The 24472-nt window shown below is 44.8% G+C and overlaps 1 protein-coding gene across 5 annotated transcripts in view; it reads right to left on the reverse strand.

Moving 5' to 3' along the window:
- The window catches only part of osbpl1a (oxysterol binding protein-like 1A), a 227455-nt gene that overhangs the window by 178251 nt on the left and 24732 nt on the right, over positions 1–24472 (reverse strand). For all 5 annotated transcript variants that reach the window (XM_067977748.1, XM_067977744.1, XM_067977740.1 and 2 more), the window contains exons 5-11: positions 18262–18373; positions 17522–17607; positions 14452–14596; positions 9335–9402; positions 4097–4141; positions 2162–2235; positions 2002–2065 (exon numbers count right to left, since the gene is read on the reverse strand). In XM_067977748.1, coding sequence (XP_067833849.1) covers positions 2002–2065; positions 2162–2235; positions 4097–4141; positions 9335–9402; positions 14452–14596; positions 17522–17607; positions 18262–18373 — 594 coding nt within the window. The remainder of the gene's footprint in view (positions 1–2001; positions 2066–2161; positions 2236–4096; positions 4142–9334; positions 9403–14451; positions 14597–17521; positions 17608–18261; positions 18374–24472) is intronic.

The raw sequence follows: 24472 nt of genomic DNA on the forward strand, positions 1-24472 counted from the left end.
TCGTGGCTAAAAGAAGTCTGACTTTACCCACCACACCCCCCGCCAAGGATATGATTGGTTCACTCTGTGGTGTTTGCCGTGTTTCTTTTAAACTCGGTTACTTATTAGTAAATGAGACAAATCAGCACGCCTTATACATGAGATCAAAGCATCAGGATGCAATAGTAAGTTTTGGTTAATTGCTTTTTAATCAGTGAAATTTGAGCCAATTAGCGTGCTTCACATAAAGTTTTAACAGTCAGCATGCTACTGGGCCCCACAGACAGAAGACTCATCACTTCCCTACAGCTCGCAATCAAAACACCAGAAACAAAAATTTTAAGTTCTAGATACTTGCGTGAATACAGCGGGAGCTTGGTTGACAGGGCATTTTACATCCCCTTTTGTCACACGCTTAAAACCGCTCAAATTAAAAGGATCTCTCTCTAATATCGCTGCTCAAATACTACCAGTCTTTGCATTAACTATCTTGCATAGAATTTATAGCACAGAAAGAGGCCATTCAGCCCAACAGGTCTGTGACGGAGTTTATGCACCACACCAGCCTCCTCCCTCCCTTCTTCATCGAACCCGATCAGCATATCCTTCTATTCCTTTCCCCCCCCCCGTGTTTATTTAACTTCCTCTTAAATGCATCTCTGCTATTCGCCTCAACTACTTCCTGTGGTAGCGAGTTCCACATTTTCATCACTCTCTGGGTAAAGAAGTTTCTCCTGAATTCCCTATTGGATTTATTAGTGACTATCCTGTATTTACAGCCCCTGGTTTTGGTCTCCCCCTACAAGTGGGAACATCTTTTCTACGTCTACCTAATGAGCCCCTGCATAATTTTAAAGACTTCTATCAGGTCACCTCTCAGCCTTCCCTTTCCCTAGAGAAAAAAAAAACCCCAGCCTGCTCAGTCTTCCCCGAGGGGTTATAACCTCTCAGTTCTGGTATCACCCTTGTAAATCTTTTTTGCACTTGGTCCAGTGCCTCTTGCATCCTTTTTGTAATATGGAGACCAGAACTGTGCACAGTGCTCCAAGTGTGGTCTAACCAAAGTTCGATATCAATTTAGCCTAACTGCTCTGCTTTTGAATTCTATCCCTCTAGAATCTTCAGTGTGTTTGGCTGTGTTCCATAACACAGCAAAAACTTAGAGGAGACCTTTCTTGAATCCCAATGCAAAAATAGATGTTTAATATATGTGTACCCATTATAGCCTCTTATGTTATCAGGGAACAAATGCTACATTTTACAATTAAGGGAGATCAAGTTTACGCCCACACACAGAATAAACAATTCTCCAGTCATATAACAGCCGAGTTGCCTAAGGCTATCTTGAATACGAGGATAATGATAAAACATTAAGTACACATGGCATTTGTTAATTATTCAGATCTGTCCTGTACAATCACAGAGCCCAACCTTCAATCCAGTAACGGAATTTCCTGGCTGCCCTCCCGTAAACTTGAGCTCATCCAAAACTCTGCTGCCCGTATCCCAACTCGCACCAAGTTCCTACATTGGCTCCCGGTCCGGCAACGCCTCGATTTTAAAATTCTCATCCTTGTTTTCAAATCCCTCCGTGGCCTCGCCCCCTCCCTATCTCTGTAACCTCTTCCAGCCCTACAACCCTCCGAGATCTCTGCATTCCTCCAATTCTGGCCACTTGTGCATCCCCGATTTTCATCGCTCCACCATTGGCGGCCGTGCCTTCAGCTGCCTGGGCCCTAAGCTCTGAAATTCCCTCCCTCTCCACCTCTCTACCTCTCCACTTCTCCTTGACCAAGCTTTTGGTCACCTGTCCTAATATCTCCTTATGTGACTCAGTGTCAAATGTTGTTTGATAATCGCTCCTGTGAAGCGCCTTGGGACGTCTCACTATGTTAAAGGTGCTATATAAATGCAAGTTGTTTTTGTTGCATGCAGATATCAATTATTGCTTTACTTGAATGGCTGTAGCTATCAGTTTATGTGCAATTTTCATGAGCAAGGCAACAATTAGACGAGTCTTACTGTACAAACTGCTTGCGTTAGGTTCTTGCAACCTTGTCGGTAAACATCAGCCTTGGCATCTGACCTTAAAAAAGGAGAAAAGAATTAGAACCTTTGATCGATTGGTACAGAAATATAATTTTCTTATTTTGTTACACAAAAATAATGTGTTCACACTTACTGGATGCGAAACCATGACAGCACTCCATGTTCTAAAACCACCCAAAACAAATTCCATCCAAAGAATCTGGAACGCTACAGAAACAAAATCAGTCAGAATAGCTGTGCAGAAAGACCCGAGTTGTCTAAACAAGATACCAATATTGCAGTTCAGCAGAGAGCTGATAGCTGGACTAAAAAGGGTTGAATTATGAAGACAGGTTGCATAGACTAGGCTTGCATTCCCTCAAGTATAGAAGATTAAGGGGTGATCCAATTGAGGTGTTTAAGATGATTAAAGCAGTTGATAGTGTAGATAGAGAGAAACTATTTCCTCTGGTGGGACAGTCCAGAACAAGGGGGCATAACCTTAAAATTAGAGCTAGGCCGTTCGATGTCAGGAAGCACTTCTTCACACAAAGGGGAGTGGAAATCTGGAACTCTCTTCCCCCAAAAAGCTGTCGAGACTGGGGGTCAATTGGAAACTTCAAAACTGAGATTGATAGATGTGTGTTAGGTAAGGGTATTAAGGGTTACAGAACCAAGGCGGGTAGATGGAGTTAAGATACAGATCAGCCATGATCTAATTGAATGGCGGAACAGGCTCGAGGGGCTGAATGGCCTCCTCCTGTTCCCTATGTTCCCCACCTGAGGACGCAGCAAAATAATGTACAACTGCACTAGGGAAAAAAAACTCCTAACAAAAGGTATTTCTAAAAACACCTAGTTTGAAATGTCTAAGATACGCTTCACCTGTTCTTGCTCACCTTCCCTCGTACTAGCACCCTCCCAAATTGTCCTCTCCCATTCCAACCGTGTTGGTGAAATTTCCGACTGCAGATCAAGCAGTGTGTGAACCCTAGCGAGCGTCTGTGTTTTTCACCTGTTCTATCGTTTGGTGTGTGTGTGCGCGTGCGCCAGATTTTGCTGAGAAAATAACACCGTTACTAATGTGCAAATTGGCCAGCAACTTGTGGCGAGCAAGAGCTACCCCGTGAATTGCGAATCGCCACAAATTGCTGCCCAATTTACACCTCTTTGCCATTAGCCTCGCGAAAACAGCATCTTACCCTTAACTGCCCCGTGATTTGTACATCAATTGCCCATTAAACTCGCCACAGAAAGTTAAGTCTAGTAATTAGCAGCGTAAGCACCCTTTTAACAATGTGACAATTGTTAATGACGGCCAATCAACCTCCCTGGCCCAGAAAGGGAACAATTAAAACTTTGGAGTCTCATTCCTTCAAGTGGTGAATTGTTCTAGGAGATTTTTAAAAACGTGAAATTTTAATACTTTTTTCTTCCTTTTCCTTGCTGTCTCTTTTTTCTCTCTCTCAATCCGATCTTTCCCTCTCTATATTTCCCTTTCCGTACCTGATTTGACTCTAATTCACCCTATTTCCTTCTCTGTCGTTCCTCGGTTTATTTCTCAATCCTTAAATCTCATCGGTTAGGGAGATAGACTGTTGGTCCCGTCGTTCACTAAGGTCCCAGATGCCCCTTTACCCTTGTCACGCTCGTTATCAGCTCGCACCTCCAGCAAGTCACAGGGCAAAAACAATTAGAACCTAGCCCAACATGCTTCTGGACACACTGTGGAATTAAATGGCCTGGATATATATAAAAGTTTAGAACATATATATCATTAATTCTTACACAGAAGAGGGATGATTAGATTAATGACAAGAGCTCAGTTAGATATGAGCACCCTCCAAGTGCTCAAAAATAAAAGTAACGTGCAACCAGCTACATCTCCGTTACTCCCGCTTCTCACCACTGCTGCACCCACATTACCCCCCCTCACCCCTGGGGACTTTCTTTACTTTTAAAAATGGCGACTGTAGCCAAGTTTAGGGTTAGGAATGCTTCTTTAAATGGATATATTACATTTACAACTAAATCTACGAATTGTCAGACATCTGTATCTGATCGGCAAATTCACATGAAAAGTAGTTACCTTAAAAAGTGGCCCTTCAAATCTTTGCACCATTTTACACATTCCCTAAAAAGAACGATAATGTAATGTTAATCGCACTATTTAACTTACAGTCATTTCAAAAAGAAATTACCGAATGCCTGTTGAAACAATTGCCGTGGGTTTTCTGATCTTTTGGAAATTCTTAGTGATTCATAGTTATAATAACTGCATTTTTAAACAGTTCAGCACAGAATCACTACCCATTCAAAATTTGTGCCGGCATCACAGTATTTTGCCAAAGCAAGTTCAAATCAGTCTCTCGGACGAGACGTTAAACCGAGGACCCGTCCGCCCTCGCAAGTGGGCGTAAAACATCCCATGGCCACTATTTCGAAGAGCGGGGGAGTTCTCCCCGGTGTCCTGGGCCAGTATCTATCCCTCAACCAACATCACTAAACGACACATTATCTGGTCATTGTCATATTGCTGTTTGTGGGATCCTGCTGTGCGCAAATTGGCTGCCGCGTTTCCTACATTACAGCAGTGACTACACTTCAAAGATACTTCATTGGCTTTGGGATGTCCTGAGGTCATGAATGGCGCGATATAAATACAAGTTCTTTTAATGGTATCACTTCTGATTCAGCAGTGAGCTGTAACAGCTCAATATAAGAACCACTTAATTTTTTAAAAAATTTTATTTTTGGGCTGCGGGCGTCGCCCATCCTTAGCCGCCCTCGAGACGTTGGTGGTGGGCCGTCTTTTTCAAACCACTACCGGTAGTGGTTTGAAGAAAAACCACTGGAACCGCAGTAAGATTCGAACCTTCGCAGGGGAGACCTCCCTGGACTTCCAGCCCATCGCCTTAACCACTCGGCCACGACTGCACGCTCGAGACACATTTTCCTTCTTTAAAAAAAAAACTTACTTTCGAACTTTCAGGGAAATAAATATATTGGGGTAGAGTTTCCACTTTGGGCACAATCGGAAAATTGCGCCCGAAACCGTGCTGGTTAGGTTCGGCTTCAAATTTCTGCTAAAAATTCATTTGCATAATCACAAACGGAAAATCTTCCGTGAGCCAGCGCAATTGGGCAGCGTAATAGGACGTAATTGTTTCTTTTATTGTTTTTCGCATTAAAGAGTATTCCTTAATGTATTTAAGAGCGGTGACCTGGTGCAGTTTTATTAATACAGCTGAAATTGGGTTTATCACCAAAAATAACCCTTTAAATAAGGGAGTCCAGTCCTCTGCCTGATGATAACCTGATTTAAAATCACTGAAAATTACTTTTAAAAAAAACTATACCGAACCATTTAATAGTTTTGTTGGTGCACACTGGTCAGTTTCTTAGTAAATTACATTTTTTGATATGTAAATATTTTTAAACCGTGCCGACTGGCGCCTGTTGGCCTAAGGAAACGAGCGCAATTTGAAGAGCCTTCCCAAACCAGCGCAATCGGCAGAATCTCGCAATGTCGACCCGGGGATGGGGCCTGATTCGGGGGGGAATTGAATCTTGAACCAGCGGAAAAGATCGCGGAAGGCACGAACGGCAAGTGGATTTGGGCGTAACTCGCTTACGTTTAAAATTCCCCCGATCTATTGCCCTGGAATCAGGGCGCAAAACTAGCGGAAACTTCTCCCCTCCCCCCCCCCCCACCAAAGTAACAAGATTACAAAAATACGCATATCTACGTTATGGACAGTGGCGCTCAACATTCATGGTTTGAATTTCTTATCATGGGTGCATTGGTCATTATTTCCACGTCACGAAGGACAGATCTGCTAACAGAGAGAAATTAGACGAGCCGCAAGATATAGAGGGGGGGAGCTGGAGAATGGATTCTGAAGTTCATCGCTTCCACACAGAGATTTACTCCACAGGGTCAGACAGCTTCCTCCGCATCCCACTGCCGGGGACAATCCGACAACACCTAAAGCTGAAGGCACCCTGCCTTTGGCACCAATTTTAAGCCCAAGTGTATTTACCATGAATCAAATCCTACAGTGTCAAAAATGTAGTTTTCTATTCTTGCCAGGATGTTTATAAAACAGTTCAATTTACAATGGGATCAATAAAACTTAAATTCACAAAGATCAGCGTGGGAAAATAACTAGTGTAGCCTCGCGTGAAATTAAGAAGCTAATCAAATAGTAATAAAACCAGTATTACACAGAATGTACAGCACAGAAACAGGCCATTCGGCCCAACAGGTCTACGCCATGTTTACGCTCCACACGAGCCTCCTCCTATCCCTCTTCAGCTGACCCAGTATTGGTCAAATGATTTGCACATAATATTGTATATATTGCTTCTACAGTTGTGACTATTGCTTCTAAAATCTATATTTTGTAGCCAATTTGATATCCATCCTTGCTAAGTGACAGGAAACAGAATAGTGGTGAACGGTTGTTTTTCGGACTGGAGGGAGGTGTACAGTGGTGTTCCCAGGGGTCAGTGCTGGGACCACTTTTTTTTTTATATATATTAATGATTTGGACTTGGGTGTACAGGGCACAATTTCAAAATTTGCAGATGACACAAAACTTGGAAGTGTAGTAAACAGTGAGGAGGATAGTGATAGACTTCAAGAGGATATAGACAGGCTGGCGGAATGGGCGGACACGTAGCAGATGAAATTTAATGCAGAGAAGTGCGAAGTGATACATTCTGGCAGGAAGAACGAGGAGCGGCAATATAAACTAAACGGTACAATTCTAAAGGAGGTGCAGGAACAGAGAGACCTGGGGGTCTATGTGCACAAATCTTTGAAGGTGGCAGGACAGGTTGAGAAAGCGGTTAAAAAAGCATACGGGATCCTGGGCTTTATCATTGAGGCATAGAGTACAAAAGGAAAAATGTTATGATGAACCTTTATAAAACACTGGTTCGGCCACAACTGGAGTATTGTGTCCAGTTCTGGGCACCGCACTTTAGGAAGGACGTGAAGGCCTTAGAAAGGGTGCAGAAAAGATTTACTAGAATGGTTCCAGGGATGAGGGACTTCAGTTATGTGGACAGAATGGAGAAGCTGGGATTGTTCTCCTTAAAGCAGAGAAGGTTGAGAGGAGACTTGATAGAAGTGAACAAAATCACGAAGGGTTTAGATAGTGTAAATAGAGAGAAACTGTTCCCATTGGCGGAAGGGTCGAGAACCAGAGGACACAGATTTAAGGTGATTGGCAAAACAACCAAAGGCGACATGAGGAAAAACCTCTCTACGCAGCGAGTAGTTATGGTCTGGAATGAGCTGCCTGAAAGGGTGGTGAAAGCAGATTCAGTTGTGGCTTTCAAAAAGAAATTGGATAAATACTTGAAGGGAAAAAATTTGCAGGGCGACAGGGAAAGAGCGGGGGAATGGGACTAACAGGACTGCTCTTACAAAGAGCCGGCACAGGCTCGATGGGCCGAATGGCCTCCTTCTGTGCTGTAACCATTCTATGAGTCACTCGTGGTGTTCCAATTGTGTACACACACAGTTAGCATCAATAACTTAATTTATTTTATATACACACACAATAAATACATAAATAAAACAGGCAGTTATGGGATTCCAACATGGCTGCAATTTTATTTCCTACATATTTGGCAGGCAAGAGATTAAAACGCTAACCAAACTAAAATCAAGAAAGGCAATCTACATACAAAATGAAAGATATTGAAGAATTCCTCAATTTCCTCATTCCCCATAAAGCATCGACTTGCTGGAGCACGGCAGCAGACACATAGAAAATAGGAGCAAGAGTAGGCCATTCGGCCCTTCGGGCCTGCTCCACCATTCAAAATGATCATGGCTGATCGTCTAACTCAGTACCCTGTTCCCGCTTTTTCCCCATATCCCTTGATCCCCACTAGTCACAGTCTGCCAACCTGAAAAAGACCGTTGATTTCTACTCTGTTTTCCGTCTGTTAACCAATTCTCAATCCATGCCAGTATATTACCCCCAATCCCATGTGCTCTAACTTTGTTCACCAACCTCCTGTGTGGGACCTTATCGAAAGCCTTCTGAAAACCCAAATACACCACATCTACTGGTTCTCCCTTATCTATTCTACTAGTTACATCCTCAAAGAACTGCAATAGGTTTGTCAAACATGATTTCCCTTTCATAAATCCATGTTGACTCTGCCAAATTCTATTATAATTGTCTAAGTGTCCTGTTATCACATCCTTTATAATGGATTCCTGCATTTTCCCTACTACTGATGTCAGGCTAACAGGTCTGTAGTTCCCTGTTTTCTCTCTCCCTCCTTTCTTAAATAGTGGGATTACATTTGCTACCCTCCAATCTGCAGGAACCGTTCCAGAATCTATAGAATTTTGGAAGATGACAACCAATGCATCCACTATCTCTATAGCCACCTCTTTCAAAACCCTGGGATGTAGATCATCAGGTCCTTGGGATTTATCGACTTTCAGTCCCATTAATTTCTCCAGTACTTTTCTTTTACTAATACTAATTTCTTTCAGTTCCTCATTCTCGCCAGACCCTTGGCTCTCTAGTATTTCTGGGAGGTTTTTTGTGTCTTCTTCCGTGAAGACAGACACAAAGTATTTGTTTAATTTCTCTGGCATTTCCTTATTCCCCATTATAAATTCTTCCATCTCTGTCTGTAAGGGACCCACATTTGAGGAAAGAGAGAGAGAGAGAGAGAGAGAGAGAGAGAGAGAGAGAGAGAGAGAGGAGAGAGAGAGGAGAGAGAGAGAGAGAGGGAGGAAAGAGAGAGATGGGGAGGAAAAACGGGGGGAGGGGAGAGAGGAAGAAGAAAGGGTATCCGAGAGGGCAGTTGGGGCCTCGGTTTAACGTCTCACCCGAAAGACGGCACCTCCGACAGTGCAGCGCTCCCTCAGTCCTGCGCTGGAGTGTCAGCCTGGGTTATGTGCTCAAGTCAAGCCTTCACATCCTTCTAGACCATCAGACCGAGGGCCCCCCCCCCCACAAGTTGTTAGGTTTACACTGTAGCCAAATTGGCCACCAAATGATGGAGATATTGAAGTAACTGCTATTTCAAAAAGACTTTCCACGAGCAGTAGCGATCATTGTGATCAGAATTTTTGACTTTGATCCCTCTTGCAGACGGCCACAATGTTAGCAACGGCATTTTAGATACCGAGTTCATGCCTTTCCAGGGAATTTCCAAATGAGGTTTCCTGGAATAAAATTGGGGTCACACACAGCTTTAATGTCCTCACACCTACAGTCAAGAGAATAGTTGAGGGCTTCATAACAACAAAACAAAACTCCAAAAAGGATGTGAGAGATAGACAAACCTTGCTTGATTTTCCACCAAGTATTTGTTTGATTTCTGTGCCTCGAGCCAGATCAAGTGGCATTCGGCCTATTGAATAAAATACAAGAAAGATTAGAAGTTTCTGTATCAGTGATTAGTTAGAATGATTTTGTGGGGGAGTCCAAAACTAGGGGTCATAAATATAAGATAGTCACTAATAAATCCAATAAAGAATTCAGAAGAAACTTCTTTACCCAGAGGGCGGTTGGAATGTGGAACTCACTACCACAAGGAGTAGTTGAGGCAAATAGCATAGATTTTTTTTTAATTCGTTCATGGGATGTCGCTGGCGAGGCCGGCATTTATTGCCCATCCCTAATTGCCCTTGAGAAGGTGGTGGCGAGCCGCCTTCTTGAACCGCTGCAGTCCGTGTGGTGACGGTTCTCCCACAGTGCTGTTAGGAAGGGAGTTCCAGGATTTTGACCCAGCGACGATGAAGGAACGGCGATATATTTCCAAGTTGGGATGGTGTGTGACTTGGAGGGGAACGCGCAGGTGGTGTTGTTCCCATGGGCCTGCTGCCCTTGTCCTGCTAGGTGGTAGAGGTTGTGGGTTTGGGAGGTGCTGTCGAAGAAGCCTTGGCGAGTTGCTGCAGTGCATCCTGTGGATGGTACACACTGCAGCCACCGTGCGCCGGTGGTGGAGGGAGTGAATGTTTAGGATGGTGGATGGGGTGCCAATCAAGTGGGCTGCTTTGTCCTGGATTGTGTCGAGCTCATCCAGGCAAGTGGAGAGTACTCCATCACACTCCTTACTTGTGCCTTGTAGATGGTGCAAAGGCTTTGGGGAGTCAGGAGGTGAGTCACTCGCTGCAAAATACCCAGCCTCTGACCTGCTCTTGTAGCCACAGTATTTATGTGGCTGGTCCAGTTAAGTTTCTGGTCAATGGTGACCTCCAGGATCTTGATGGTGGGGAATTCGGTGATGGTAATGCCGTTGAATGTCAAGGGAAGGTGGTTAGACTCTCTCTTGTTGGAGATGGTCATTGCCTGGCACTTCTCTGGCATGAATGTTACTTGCCACTTATCAGCCCAAGCCTGGATGTTGTCCAGGTCTTGCTGCATGCGGGCATGGACTGCTTCATTATTTGAGGGGTTGCGAATGGAACTGAACACTGTGCAATCATCAGCGAACATCCCCATTTCTGACCTTATGATGTAGGGAAGGTCATTGATGAAGCAGCTGAAGATGGTTGGGCCTAAGACACTGCCCTGAGGAACTCCTGCAGCAATGTCCTGGGGCTGAGATGATTGGCCTCCAACAACCACTACCATCTTCCTTTGTGCCAGGTATGACTCCAGCCATTGGAGAGTTTTCCCCGATTCCCACTGACTTCAATTTTACTCGGGCTCCTTGGTGCCACACTCGGTCAAATGCTGCCTTCACGTCAAGGGCAGTCACTCTCACCTCACCTCTGGAGTTCAGCTGTTTTGTTCATGTTTGGACCAAGGCTGCAATGAGGTCTGGAGCCAAGTGTCCTGGCGGAACCCAAACTGAGCATCGGTGAGCAGGTTATTGGTGAGTAAGTGCCGCTTGATAGCACTGTCGACGACACCTTCCATCACTTTGCTGATGATCAAGAGTAGACTGATGGGGCGGTAATTGGCCGGATTGGATTTGTCCTGCTTTTTGTGGACAGGACATACCTGAGCAATTTTCCACATTCATAATTAGATGCATCTAAGGGGAAACTGGATGAGTACACGAGGGAGAAAGGAATAGAAGGATATGTTGATAGGATGAGATGAAGTAAAGTGGGAGGAGGTTCGTGTGGAGCCTAAACACCGGCATAGAACTGTTGGGCTGAATGGCCTGTAAAATTCTATGTAATTCCATGTAAATGGTTCAGTATTATAAATAAGACTTAACCATCTGAATCTTGTAATGCATTCTTAAACTTGGTAGTACGTTTACTATGGTTTTATTTACATCTTCAGGACTTTCCTTTTGAAATCTTAAGTTTGTGCCTTCTATGCGATTGCAAAGTTTTAAAATTAAATGAATGACTCGGCTGTTAAAAAAGCATACAGGATCCTGGGCTTTATAAACAGAGGCATCGAGTATAAAAGCAAAGACGCTATGCTGCATGCACCCTTTTAGACCCGGTATAATTCTGGTGAATCTACACTGCACCCTCTCCATATTCTTCACTCTTGCAGAGTAAAATATAAAGCATCAAATTCTAAATTTAAAAAAATACATAGGCAATATTTCTGAGCCATTTCTTTAAAGAATACTAGTAAATATTGGCTTCACGATTAGAGGCAGAGATTACAAAAGCAAGGAAGTTATGCTACCCCTTTATAAAACACTGGTTGGGCCTCAGCTGGAGCATTGTGTTCAATTCTGGGCACCGCACTTTAGGAAGGATGTCAAGGCCTTGGAGAGGGCGCAGAGGAGATTTACTAGAATGGTACCAGGGATGAGGGACTTCAGTTAGGCAGAGAGACTGGAGAAGCCGGGGTTGTTCTCCTTAGAGCAGAGAAGTTTAAGGAGAGATTGAATAGAGGTGTTCAAAATCATGAGGGGCTTTGAATAAATAAGGAGACTGTTTCCATTGGCAGGAGGGTCGGTAACCAGAGGACACAGATTTAAGATAATTGGCAAAAGAACCGGGGCCGGGGGGGGGTGCGGAGATGAGGAGATTTTTTTTTTTTTAAATGCAGCAAGTTCTGGAATGCACTGCCTGAAAGGGCGGTGGAAGCAGATTCAATAGTAACTTTCAAAGGGGAATTGAATAAATACTTGAAGGGGTGAAAGTTTGCAGGGCTATGGAGAAAGAGCAGGATGGAATGGGACCAATTGGATAGCTCTTCCAAAGAGCCAGCACAGGCATGATGGACCGTATGGCCTCCTTCTGTGATGTATGATTCCACATGGATAGTTTGCGATCTGGAGCACGCTTGTGATATTCAGCCGCCAACCTGACCCATTGATTTAAGGTCTCTGCTCAGGAAGAGGTCTGACTAGATCTTGAGATCGTTAGAAGCTAATTACTGTTGGAAGATTGGATCAGCAGCTCCCTCGCTCCCCTTAATCTCACTCTCGCATCAGGAGAATTAACGGGAAATATCGGGGCTTCTTCCTCTTTTTGCTTACATTGAGATTGGTTGTGCCTCGATTTTAAAATTCTCATCCTTGTTTTCAAATCCCTCCATGGCCCTCACCCCCTCCCTATCCCTGTAACCTCCTCCAGCCCTACAACCCTCCGAGATCTCTGCGCATCCCCGATTTTAATCGCCCCACCATTGGCGGCCGTGTCTTCAGCTGCCCAGGCTCTAAGCTCTGGAATTCCCTCCCTAAACCTCTCCGCCTCTCTCTCCTCCTTTAAGACGTTCCTTAAAACCTACCTCTTTGACCAAGCTTTTGATCACCTGTCCTAATATCTCCTGATGTGGCTCGGTGTTGAATTTTGTTCGATAACGCTCCTAAGAAGCGCGTTAGTGTGTTAAAGGCGCTATATAAATGCAAGTTATTATTGTTGAATTTGTTGTGATTTGCACCAAGTGTCAGGTTTGGAGTGTAAAGGATGCTCTCCAGAGAGATTGATGCTAAACTAGGGTTGTTAGTTTAACTGGCAAAAAAAGGGTTTTTAATTTAAAACGTGATGATCCTGTGCCAATTATATATCAAAATGTTTTGGTCATCTCATTCCCTCTATCTTTCAGAAGAGATGTTACATGTGGAATACGTGAACCCCAAATTCCCATGGAGTCCAACTTGTTCCAAATATCTTTTTGGCCTCTGGCAAAGCCTGAGGAGTTCTCAAGTCATATTTCTTTCGATTGCTTGCCAGGCGGTGCTGTCAATCAACCATGATTAAAGGAACAAAATCGCTCAAATATTTGCAGCATCAAATTCAGAACCAAATGAAGACAATCCCGTAAGGTTCCAATGAGAAGTTAAACGCACAGGGTCCAGAATGAAAGCACCCAACATCTCACAGCCGTCCCCGACAGTACACAATTCGATTCATAGTTCGATCAAGCACCTTTGTAGGAACATAGGAATAGGAGGAGGCCATTCAGCCCCTCGAGCTTGTTCCGCCATTCAATTAGATCATGGCTGTTCTATCTTAACTACTTGCTGATCAACAAGAAACTGTCTTTCTCCATAACCTAACCAACTCTAGACTTCCAATTTTGAAACTTGCATTATTACTTTTACAACATATACAAGACAAATTCTATTTTGCCATGTGACAATGTGATGTTTCCTCACTAAAATTCCACCTGCACGAAAAGACCATAAGAGATAGGAGCAGGAGTAGGCCATTCGGCCCCTTGAGCCTGCTCCGAAAAGACTGAAAAGTAAACAACTTATTATAATTTACTAAGTACAATTGCAACTAATATTAGTAAGTAACTTTGACCGTGCATTGCATTCCCAAACATCTGCAGGAGTCATCGAGTTAAAATCTTGCCGGAAAAATAACAGCCTAATAACGTCGCACAGAGTTATTAATGCGCAATTCGGTCAGCAAGTTCAGGAGATTAAGAGATACGCCCTGAGTTGTGAATCTCCAGACGAACTTGCTGGATTTGCACATTAATCGTCCATTAAACTCGCCACAGAAAGTTAGGGCTGGTGATTAACAACGTGATAATTGTTAATACAATGTCAATAAATTTCACTGGCCTAGAAAGGGAACAATTTAAACTGTTTAATCTCATTCCATGTAGCAAATTGTTAGAGATTTTGAAAATTTCACATTTTAAATGTTTTTTTTCTTACTTTTCCTTTCTCTTAATCCAATCTCTCTTTCCCACTCTTTATTTCTCTTTCTGTACCTGATCTGACTCTAATTCACCCTATTGCCATCTCCATCGTTCCTCTGTTTCTTTCTCAATCCTTAAATCTCGTTGGTGAAGGAGATAGACTGTTGGTCCCGTCGTTCACTAAGGTCCCAGATGCCCCGTTGCCCTCGCTGTGCCCGTTATCAGCTCGCACTTCCAGCAAGTTACAGGACAAATATATTCCAGCCGAAGGGTGCGGGAAAAAGACTAACTAACGGGGCACGCCGTGAGATGCCCCACCCCAGCAAAATCCGGCCCATTATTTTGAATATCAAATAAATCGATTTCAGCTACTACTTACTGTTGTTGTTCTTGATGGTGGAATCAGCGCCACACTTTAGAAGTTTAACAGCACATTGTTTCTGACCTCGATAAGCTGCACAATGTAATGGTGTGTTTCCCAACTTATCAGTGCAGTTAACGTTAGGTGGGTTCGGTCTGTTCAGCTGAAAATAATTAAGCTTCAATTAAATTGAATAGTAGCAGCAATTAAAACTCTTGGTTTACAGAATATCCATGGCACCCCCTAGTAACTTAGTAAACGGTGTCAGCCATGCCTCAGTGGGTAGCACTCTCACCGCTGAGTCTGAAGGTTGTGGGTTCAAGTCCCACTGGAGCGACAAAATCCAAGTTGACATTCCCGGTGCAACACAGAGGGAGTGCTGCACTGTCGGAGGTGCCGTCTTCTGGATGAGACTTTAAACCGAGGCCCCTGTCTGACCTTTCAAGGCGGATGCAAAAGATCCCATGGCACTATTTGAAGCAGAGCGGGAGAGTTCTCCCCAAAGTTCTGGCCAATATTTATCCCCCAATCAACTTCGCTAAAAGGCAAATTATCTGGTCCTTATCACATTGCTGCCGCGTTCCCTACATTACAAGTGACTACACTTCAAAAAGTACTTCATTGGTTGTAAAGTGCTTTGGGACGTCCTCAGGTCGTGAACAGCATGATATAAATGCAAGTTTTTCTTTCTTCCTTTAAACACGTCACCGGTTATAGAATCATAGAAAGGTTACAGCACGGAAGGCGGCGATTCGGCCCATCGAGTCCGCGCCGGCTCGATGCAAGAGCAATCCAGCTAGTCCCACTCCCCCGCCCTATCCCCATAGCCCTGCATGTTTTTTTTCCTTTCAAGTACTTATCCAGTTCCCTTTTGAAGGCCATGATTGAATCTGCCTCCACCACCCCCTCGGGCAGTTCATTCCAGATCCTAACCACTCGCTGTGTAAAAAAGCTTCTCCTCATATTACCTTTGGTTCTTTTGCCAATCACCTTAAATCTGTGCCCTCTGGTTCTTGACCTCTCCGTCAATGGGAACTCTATGCCTCTATTTATAAAGCCCAGGACCCCGTATGCTTTTATAAACTGCTTTCTCAACCTGCCCTGCCACCTTCAACGATTTGTGCACATATACCCCCAGATCTCTCTGTTCTCCACCCCTTTTAGAATTGAGGCCTTTAGTTCATATTGCCTTTCATTTTTCCTACCGAAATGTATCACTTCACATTTTTCCACATAAATTCCGTCTGCCACCTGTCCGCCCATGCCACCAGCCTTGTCTATATCCTCTTGAAGTCTATCACTATCCTCCTCACTGTTCACTACCCTTCCATGTTTTGTGTCATCCGCAAATTTTGAAATTGTGCTCTGTACACCAAAGTTCAAGTCATTAATATATCAAGAAAAGCAGTGGTCCCAGCACTGACCCCTGGGGAACACCACTGTACACCTCCCTCCTGTCCGAAAAACAACCGTTCACCATTACTCTCTGTTTCCTGTCACTTAGTCAATTCTGTATCCATGTTGCTACTGCCCCCCTTATTCCATAGGCTGCAATCTTAGTAGCAAGCCTACCATCCCGCACTTTATCAAACACCTTTTGAAAGTCCATATCCACTACATCAACTGTGTTGCCCTCATCTACCCTCTCTGTTACCTCATCAAAAAAACTCTATCAGGTCAGTTAAACACAATTGGCCTTTAACAAATCCGTGCTGGCTTTCCCTAATCAATCCACACTCGTCCAAGTGACTGTTAATTCTGTCCCGGATTATCGTTTCTTAACGTTTCCCCACCACGGAGGTTAAACTGACTGGCCTATAGTTGCTGGGTTTATCCTTACACCTTTTTTGAACAAGGGTGTAACATTTGCAATTCTCCAGTCCTCTGGCACCACCCCTGTATCTGAGGGAATCTAAGGTTGTGGTACTGAGCTACACAAATCAGGAAAGCTCCAGGATCAATTCCTTGTTCGTGCTGCGTTAGTGCATCTCTGCCTGGAGCAGCTGTGATGACTAATGGCTTCACTGCTGGGTACGGAGGAGAATCAATCAGGCTTCCCCATCCTCCTCAGCCGTCCCCATCCTCCTCAGCCGTCCCCATCCTCCTCAGCCGTCCCCATCCTCCTCAGCCGTCCCAGGCCCTGCTGAAAGCTGCATGTGGACACGAGATAGGAACGGGACCTGGTTTAAATCGATCGTCTCCGTTCAAGGGAATAGTCAGCCGATTTACACAAAAGAACCAGAGGGGAGATGAGGAGAAATTTTTTTTTTACGCAGCGAGTTATGATGATCTGGAATTCGCTGCCTGAAAGGGCGGTGGAAGCAGATTCAATAATAACTTTCAAAAGGGAATTGGATAAATACTTGAAAAAGGAGAAAATTGCAGGGCTACGAGGAAAGAGCAGGGGGAGTGGGACTAATTGGATAGTTCTTTCAAAGAGCCGGCACAGGCACGATGGGCCAAATGGCCTCCATCTGTGCCTTATGATTCTATGATAAAGACAGCCAGAGAGAGAGGACAGTTAACATTCACACTGCAGCACGTGCACGTGATAAAGATAAGCTAAAACATCAATAAAAACAAAAATGCTAAAAAAAAAACCACAGCAGACCTGCCGGTACCTGAACGGGAACAGATGGGCTCATGTTTCGAATGACTTGACATCTGGACATTACTAACTTTATTACAAACAGCAACGATTTAATCTGTTTCATTTAAGCTGATGGACAGTAGACACAAATTCTCTGCAAAGGTAAAAGAGTTTCTCTCTTTGCTTTGGTCAGTACGCCCCAAAATATACGGAGGCAATTAAGACGCTATAACCGGCAACTTTAAAATTGACGTTAATGCAAATGATAATTTTTTGCAGGCCGATGGGGAAGGAGCAGGAATGGGACTAATTGGATAGCTCTTTCAAAGTGCCGGCACAGGCACGATGGGCCAAATGGCCTCCTTCTGTGCTGTACTTGTTTTAAAAATTGCCCGTTACTCTGGACTTCTGAACGAGAAAACAATTGCAATAAACCAATCCATTAAAAGTCAAATCATCTTTCTTGTTTCATCGTGAGGTTGCTCTGACGGAGCTCACCAAAGCAGTTATTCCTGCAGCATCACCTTCCCGTGCAGCGGTCAAAAGCAGTTCTTCCAATTTTCTCTGTTGCGTCATTTCAGCAGCTATTTTTAAAAAAAACCAGAATTACATGGAACGTACAGCACAGAAACAGGCCATTCGGCCCAACAAGTCCATGCCGGTGACTATGCTCCACACGAGCCTCCTCCCTCCCTACTTCATCAAACCCCATCAACGTATCCTTCTATTCCTTAATCCCTCGTGTGCTTATCTAGCTTCCCCTTAAATGTATCTCTGCTATTTCCCTTAACTACTCCTTGTGGCAGCGAGTTCCACATTCTCACCACTCTCCGGGTAAAGAAGTTTCTCCTGAATTCCCTATTGGATTTATTAGTGACTGTCTTATATTTATGACCTGTTGTACTGGACTTCCCACAAGTGGAAATCTTCTCGACATGCACCCTAGCAAACCCGTTCATTATCTTAAAAGACCTCCATCAGGTCACCCCTCGAAAGAAAAGAGCCCCAGCCTGTCCATTCTTTCCGGATAGGTATAACCTCGGTTCTGGTATCATCCTTGTGAATCTTTTTTTTGCACCCTCTCCAGTGCCTCATATCCTTTCTGTAATACGGAGACCAGGACTGTGCTCAGTACTCCAAGTGTGGTCTAACCAAGGTTCTATACAAGTTTAACATATCTCCAAGGGTGGGGAGTCAACGATAATCCTACATTATGCCACATTTATACTTCTTCCTACCTTCAAGCATGCATCGAATTTCTTTATCTTGTGTCACAACTTTTGCTGTTCGTCCATCTCCATTTATAACCGCGGCATCAGCATTATACTGCAACAATAGCATAACTAGTTCCTGTAAAATAGCACAAATCAGAGGAAATACAGCATGGACTCAAGATTTTTACGGCATGTAACTCAGGTTATCATAGAATCATACAGCACAGGAGGAGGCAATTCAGCCCACCGTGCCTGTGCGGTTCTGTGAAAGAGCTATCCAATTAGTCCCACTCTCTCCCCACCCCCACCCCCACCCGCCTCCCCCATAGTCATACAAATTATTCCTTTTCAAGTATTTATCCAAATCGCTTTGGAAAGTTACTATTGAATCTGCTTCCACCGCCCTTTCAGGCAGCGCATTCCAGATCATAACAACTCGCTGCGTAAAAAAATTCTCCTCATCTCCCCCCTCTGGATCTTTTGCCAATTACCTTGAATTTGTGTCTTCTGGTTATTGAAACTGGAAACAGTTTCTCTTTATTTGCTCCATCAAAACCCTTCATAATTTTGAACAACTCTACTGAATCTGCCCGTACCCATCTCTAAAGGAGAACAATCCCAGCTTCTCCAATCTCTCCTCACAACTGAAGTCCCTCATCCCTGGCACCATTCTAGTAAATCTCCTCTGCACCCTCTCCGAGGCCTTGACATCCTTCCTAAATTGTGGCGCCCAGAATTGGACACAATCCTCCAGCTGGGGTCTAACTAATTTATAAAGATTTAGCATAACTTCAACTTTGGTTCCTGCTCTTTCTGGCTACTGAGTAATCTCTACTGGAACTACACATCCTCAAGCACAGGGGAGCACAAGATCAAGTTTGGCTTTTACATAGAATCTACTGCACAGAAACTGGCCATTCGGCCCAACAGATCCATGCCGTGTTTATGGTCCACAGGAGCCTCCTCCCTACTTCATCTAACCCTATCAGCACACCCTTCTAAAAAGATTTGTTACCTCCAGATTCGATTATTCCAATGCTCTCCTGGCCGGCCTCCCACCTTGCAACCTCTAAACTTGAGCTCATCCAAAACTCTGCTGTCTGTATCCTAACTCGCACCGAGTCCCGTTCACCCATCACCCCCGGAGCTCGCTGACCTACACTGGCTCCTGGACCAGCAATGCCTGGATTTTAAAATTGTCATCCTCGTGTCCAAATCCCTCCATGGCCTCGTCCCTCCCTATCTCTAACCTCCTCCAGCCCTACAACCTTCTGATATCTCTGCGCTCCTCCAATTCCAGCCTCTCATGCAGCCCCGATTTTCAGTGCCCCACCACTGGTGGCCGTGCCTTCAGCTACCTAGGCCCGAAGCTCTGGAATTCCCTCCCTGAACCTCTCCAGCCCTCTCTCCTCCTTTAAGATACTCCTTAAAACCTACCTACCCGTCCTAATATCTCCTTATGTGGCTCGGTGTCATATTTTGTTTGTTAATGCTCCTGTGAAGCGCCTTGGGACATTTTACTACGTTAAAGGTGCTATATAAATGCAAGTTGTTGCTGGCTGGTGATGCAAGGCCCTGATCCAGCTCTTGACATATTTTTACGGGTATGGTAGCATAGTGGTTATGTTACTGGACTAGTAATCCAGAGGCCTGGACGAAAATCCAGAGTCATGAGTTCAAATCCCGCCACGGCAGCTGGCGAATTTAAATTCAATTAATTAATTAAGTTCAATTAATTAAATAAAAATCTGGAATTAAAATATCAGTAATGGTGGCCATGAAACTACCGGATTGTTGTAAAAACCCATCTGGTTCACTAATGTCCTTTAGGGAAGGAAACCTGCCGTCCTTACCTGGTCTGGCCTAGATGTGACTCCAGACCCACAGCAATGTGGTTGATTCTTAAATGCCCTCTGAAATGGCCTAGCAAGCCACTCAGTTGTAAAATCTCGCTACGAAAAGTCAGAATAAGAATAAAACCGGACAGACCACCCGGCACCGGACAACTGGGCACCGGACAACTAGGCACCGGACACGACAACGGCAAACCAAGCCCAGTCGACCCTGCAAGGTCCTCCTTACTAACATCTGGGGACTTGTGCCAAAATTGGGAGAGCTGTCCCACAGACTAGTCAAGCAACAGCCTGACATAGCCATACTCACAGAATCATACCTTTCAGCCAACGTCCCAGACTCTTCCATCACCATCCCTGGGTATGTCCTGTGCCATGGTGGCACTACCACCGTGCTAAATGGGATAGATTCAGAACAGATCTAGCAGCTCAATACTGGGACATCCATGAGGCGCTGTGGGCCATCAGCAGCAACAGAATTGTATTCCAGCACAATCTGTAACCTCATGGCCCGGCATATTCCTCACTCTACCATTACCAACAAGCCATGGGATCAACCCTGGTTCAATGAGGAGTGTAGAAGAGCATGCCAGGAGCAGCACCAGGCGTACCTAAAAATGAGGTGCCAACCTGGTGAAGCTACAACTCAGGACTACATGCATGCTAAACAGCGGAAGCAACATGCTATAGACAGAGCTAAGCGATTCCACAACCAACAGATCAGATCAAAGCTCTGCAGTCCTGCCACATCCAGTCGTGAATGGTGGTGGACAATTAAACAACTAACGGGAGGAGGAGGCTCTGCAAACATCCCCATTCTCAATGATGGCGGAGTCCAGCACGTGAGTGCAAAAGTCAAGGCTGAAGCGTTTGCAACCATCTTCCGCCAGAAGTGCCGAGTGGATGATCCATCTCTGCCTCCTCCCGATATCCCCACCATCACAGAAGCCAGTCTTCAGCCAATTCGATTCACCCCACGTGATATCAAGAAACGGCTGAGTGCACTGGATACAGCAAAGGCTATGGGCCCAGACAACATCCCAGCTGTAGTGCTGAAGATTTGTGCTCCGAAACTAGCTGCGCCTCCAGCCAAGCTGTTCCAGTACAGCTACAACACTGGCATCTACCCGACAATGTGGAAAATTGCCCAGGTATGTCCTGTCCACAAAAAGCAGGACAAATCCAATCAGGCCAATTACCGCCCCATCAGTCCACTCTCAATTATCAGCAAAGTGATGGAAGGTGTCGTCGACAGTGCTATCAAGCAGCACTTATGCACCAATAACCTGCTCACCGATGCTCAATTTGGGTTCCGCCAGGACCACTCAGCTCCAGACCTCATTACAGCCTTGGTCCAAACATGGACAAAAGAGCTGAATTACAGAGGTGAGGTGAGAGTGACTGCCCTTGACATCAAGACAGCATTTGATCGAGTGTGGCACCAAGGAGCCCTCGTAAAATTGAAGTCAATGGGAATCAGGGGGAAAACTCTCCAGTGGCTGGAGTCATACCTAGCACAAAGGAAGATGGTAGTGGTTGTTGGAGGCCAATCATCTCAGCCCCAGGACATTGCTACAGGAGTTCCTCAGGGCAGTGTCCTAGGCCCAACCATCTTCAGCTGCTTCAATGATCTTCCCTCCATCATAAGGTCAGAAATGGGGATGTTCGCTGATGACTGCACAGTGTTCAGTTCCATTCGCAACCCCTCAGATAATGAAGCAGTCCAGGCCCGCATGCAGCAAGACCTGGACAACATCCAGACTTGGGCTCATAAGTGGCAAGTAACATTCGTGCCAGACAAGTGCCAGGCAATGACCATCTCCAACAAGAGAGAGTCTAACCACCTCCCCTTGTCATTCAACGGCATTACCATTGCCGAATCCCCCACCATCAACATCCTGGGGGTCACCATTGACCAGAAACTTAACTGGACCAGCCATATAAATACTGTGGCTACGGGAGCAGGTCAGAGGCTGGGTATTCTGTGGCGAGTGACTCACCTCCTGACTCCCCAAAGCCTTTCCACCATCTACAAGGCACAAGTCAGGAGTGTGATGGAATACTCTCCACTTGCCTGGATGAGTGCAGCTCCAACAACACTCAAGAAGCTCGACACCATCCAAGATAAAGCAGCCCGCTTGATTGGCACCCCATCCACCACCCTAAACATTCACTCCCTCCACCACCGGCGCACTGTGGCTGCAGTGTGCACCATCCACAGGACGCACTGCAGCAACTCGCCAAGGCTTCTTCGACAGCACCTCCCAAACCCGCGACTTCTACCACCTAGAAGGACAAGGGCAGCAGGCACATGGGAACAACACCACCTGCACGTTCCCCTCCAAGTCACACACCATCCCGACTTGGAAATATATCGCCGTTCCTTCATTGTCGCTGGGTCAAAATCCTGGAACTCCCTTCCTAACAGCAATGTGGGAGAACCGTCACCACACGGACTGCAGCGGTTCAAGAAGGCGGCTCACCACCACCTTCTCAGGGGCAATTAGGGATGGTCAATAAATGCCGGCCTCACCAGCGATGCCCACATCCCATGAAGGGATAAAAAAAACAAAAATCAACATCTGACTGAAGCTCGCTACTGAGGTTCGCAGAGGCTGCTTGCTTGAAATTTTGGGAGGGATGCCAGCATCCATGCTGTTCGCCTCAACTGCTCCATGTGGTAGCAAGTTCCACATTCTAACCACTCTCTGGGTAAAGAGGTTTCTCCTGAATTCCTTATTGGATTTATCAGTGACTATCTTATATTTGTGGCCCCTAGTTTCGGACTCCCTAGAAGTGGAAACATTTTTGCTACGCCTACCCTATCAAACCCCTTCATTATTTTACAGACCTCTATCAGGTCACCCCTCAGCCTTCTCTCTTCTAGAGAAAAGAAGAGCCCCAAGCCTGTTCAATCTTTCCTGATAGGTATAATCTCTCAGTTCAGATATCATCCTTGTAAATCTTTTTTATTGCACCTTCTCCAGCACTTCTACATCCTTACTGTTCACAGTACTCCAAGTGTGATCTAACCAAGGCTCTATAAAAATTTAACATAACTTTTCCGCTTTTGAATTCTAGAAACGAACCCCAGTACTTTGCAATTGTTGTGGCCTTATTAACCTGCATTACTGCTTTTGATGATTTGTACCCCCAGAGCCCTTTGTGCCTCTACCCAATTTAGACTCTTATTTTCCAAGGAGTATGTGGCCTCTTTATTCTCCCCACCAAAATGTACCGCCTCACACATATCTATACTGAAATTAATTTGCCAATTATACACGGTGATCATCATTTACACGTTGGTCAATTACGTGGTTTCTAATTGGACAGCCTCGAAGAGCAGGATATCCTAACAGTCATGAAGTTTCTGCCTGTTCACCTATTTACAAATGATCCTAATGAAGATATTGGAATAGGTATTAGAAACAGAACGTTCGAGGTTGCAGGTGATATCAATGTGGAAAAGCAGTGTGTTTGGAGGAAAGGAATCAAATTTAAAAGATTGGCAGAGATTTACAAACTAAAAATGCTTTGACATTTTGCTGCTTTAAGTCTCAACTTACCACATTTGATAAGTTTTAAGCACCATCAAAACCCTCATTTGTGTTGGGTTCAAAACCCCTTTAACAAAAGATATGTGAAGGGAAGGGTTAACTTTTAAACAAAGGCATTTAAAAACCTGCAAACACAGTAACGTGGTTCTTGCAAATCCTGGTTTTCCCTCAATGACGCTGATGGCATTGGCGAAGTCTGAGTTTCGGGATTGTCCTGCGGATCGATATCTCGATTATTAAATACATAAGCTCGACGGATAATATTGAGCTTATAGCGTCGTCAGGTTTTCAAAACACACGGGCTTTTGGAAACACAAGCTTTTCAACACGGCAGGGGGGTAATGCAAGAAAAGGCAACAAGGACATTCATCAAAGGCTTCGGATCAGGAAAGCAATGACAGGTGTGAGAAAAAAGCACGGGCCTCTCATTCCTATCTGGTCATCTGTTCAAAAGAACTGGGATTTGTAAAGCATCAAACAGTGTTGCACCCAGCAAATGGGCAAATGGTGTAAGGAATGGATTTGACGCCATCGAAGCATCAAAATTGGAGACGCAAGGACCATTAAGGTGTAGAAATGTGAGGGGCCTTTTACAACCCATTGTTCGAACACATGGCCTTTTCTACATCTCCAGTCACATGATCAAAGCCTAAACTGTCAATCATTGAAGAATGTTAATGATTGAGGCATAGCAACGGGGAGCGATTGGTCAAAAAGAATGACCCTCCCCAATCCTATGTCCTATTGGTAAAAAAAACAATATAAAAAGATCTGGAGAGAAGAACAGAGGGGGGGCTCTTTCTCCTCACCACCCAGTCACAAGGA

Source organism: Heptranchias perlo, chromosome 3, assembly GCF_035084215.1.
Source record: "Heptranchias perlo isolate sHepPer1 chromosome 3, sHepPer1.hap1, whole genome shotgun sequence".
Classification (NCBI taxonomy): Eukaryota; Metazoa; Chordata; class Chondrichthyes; order Hexanchiformes; family Hexanchidae; genus Heptranchias; species Heptranchias perlo.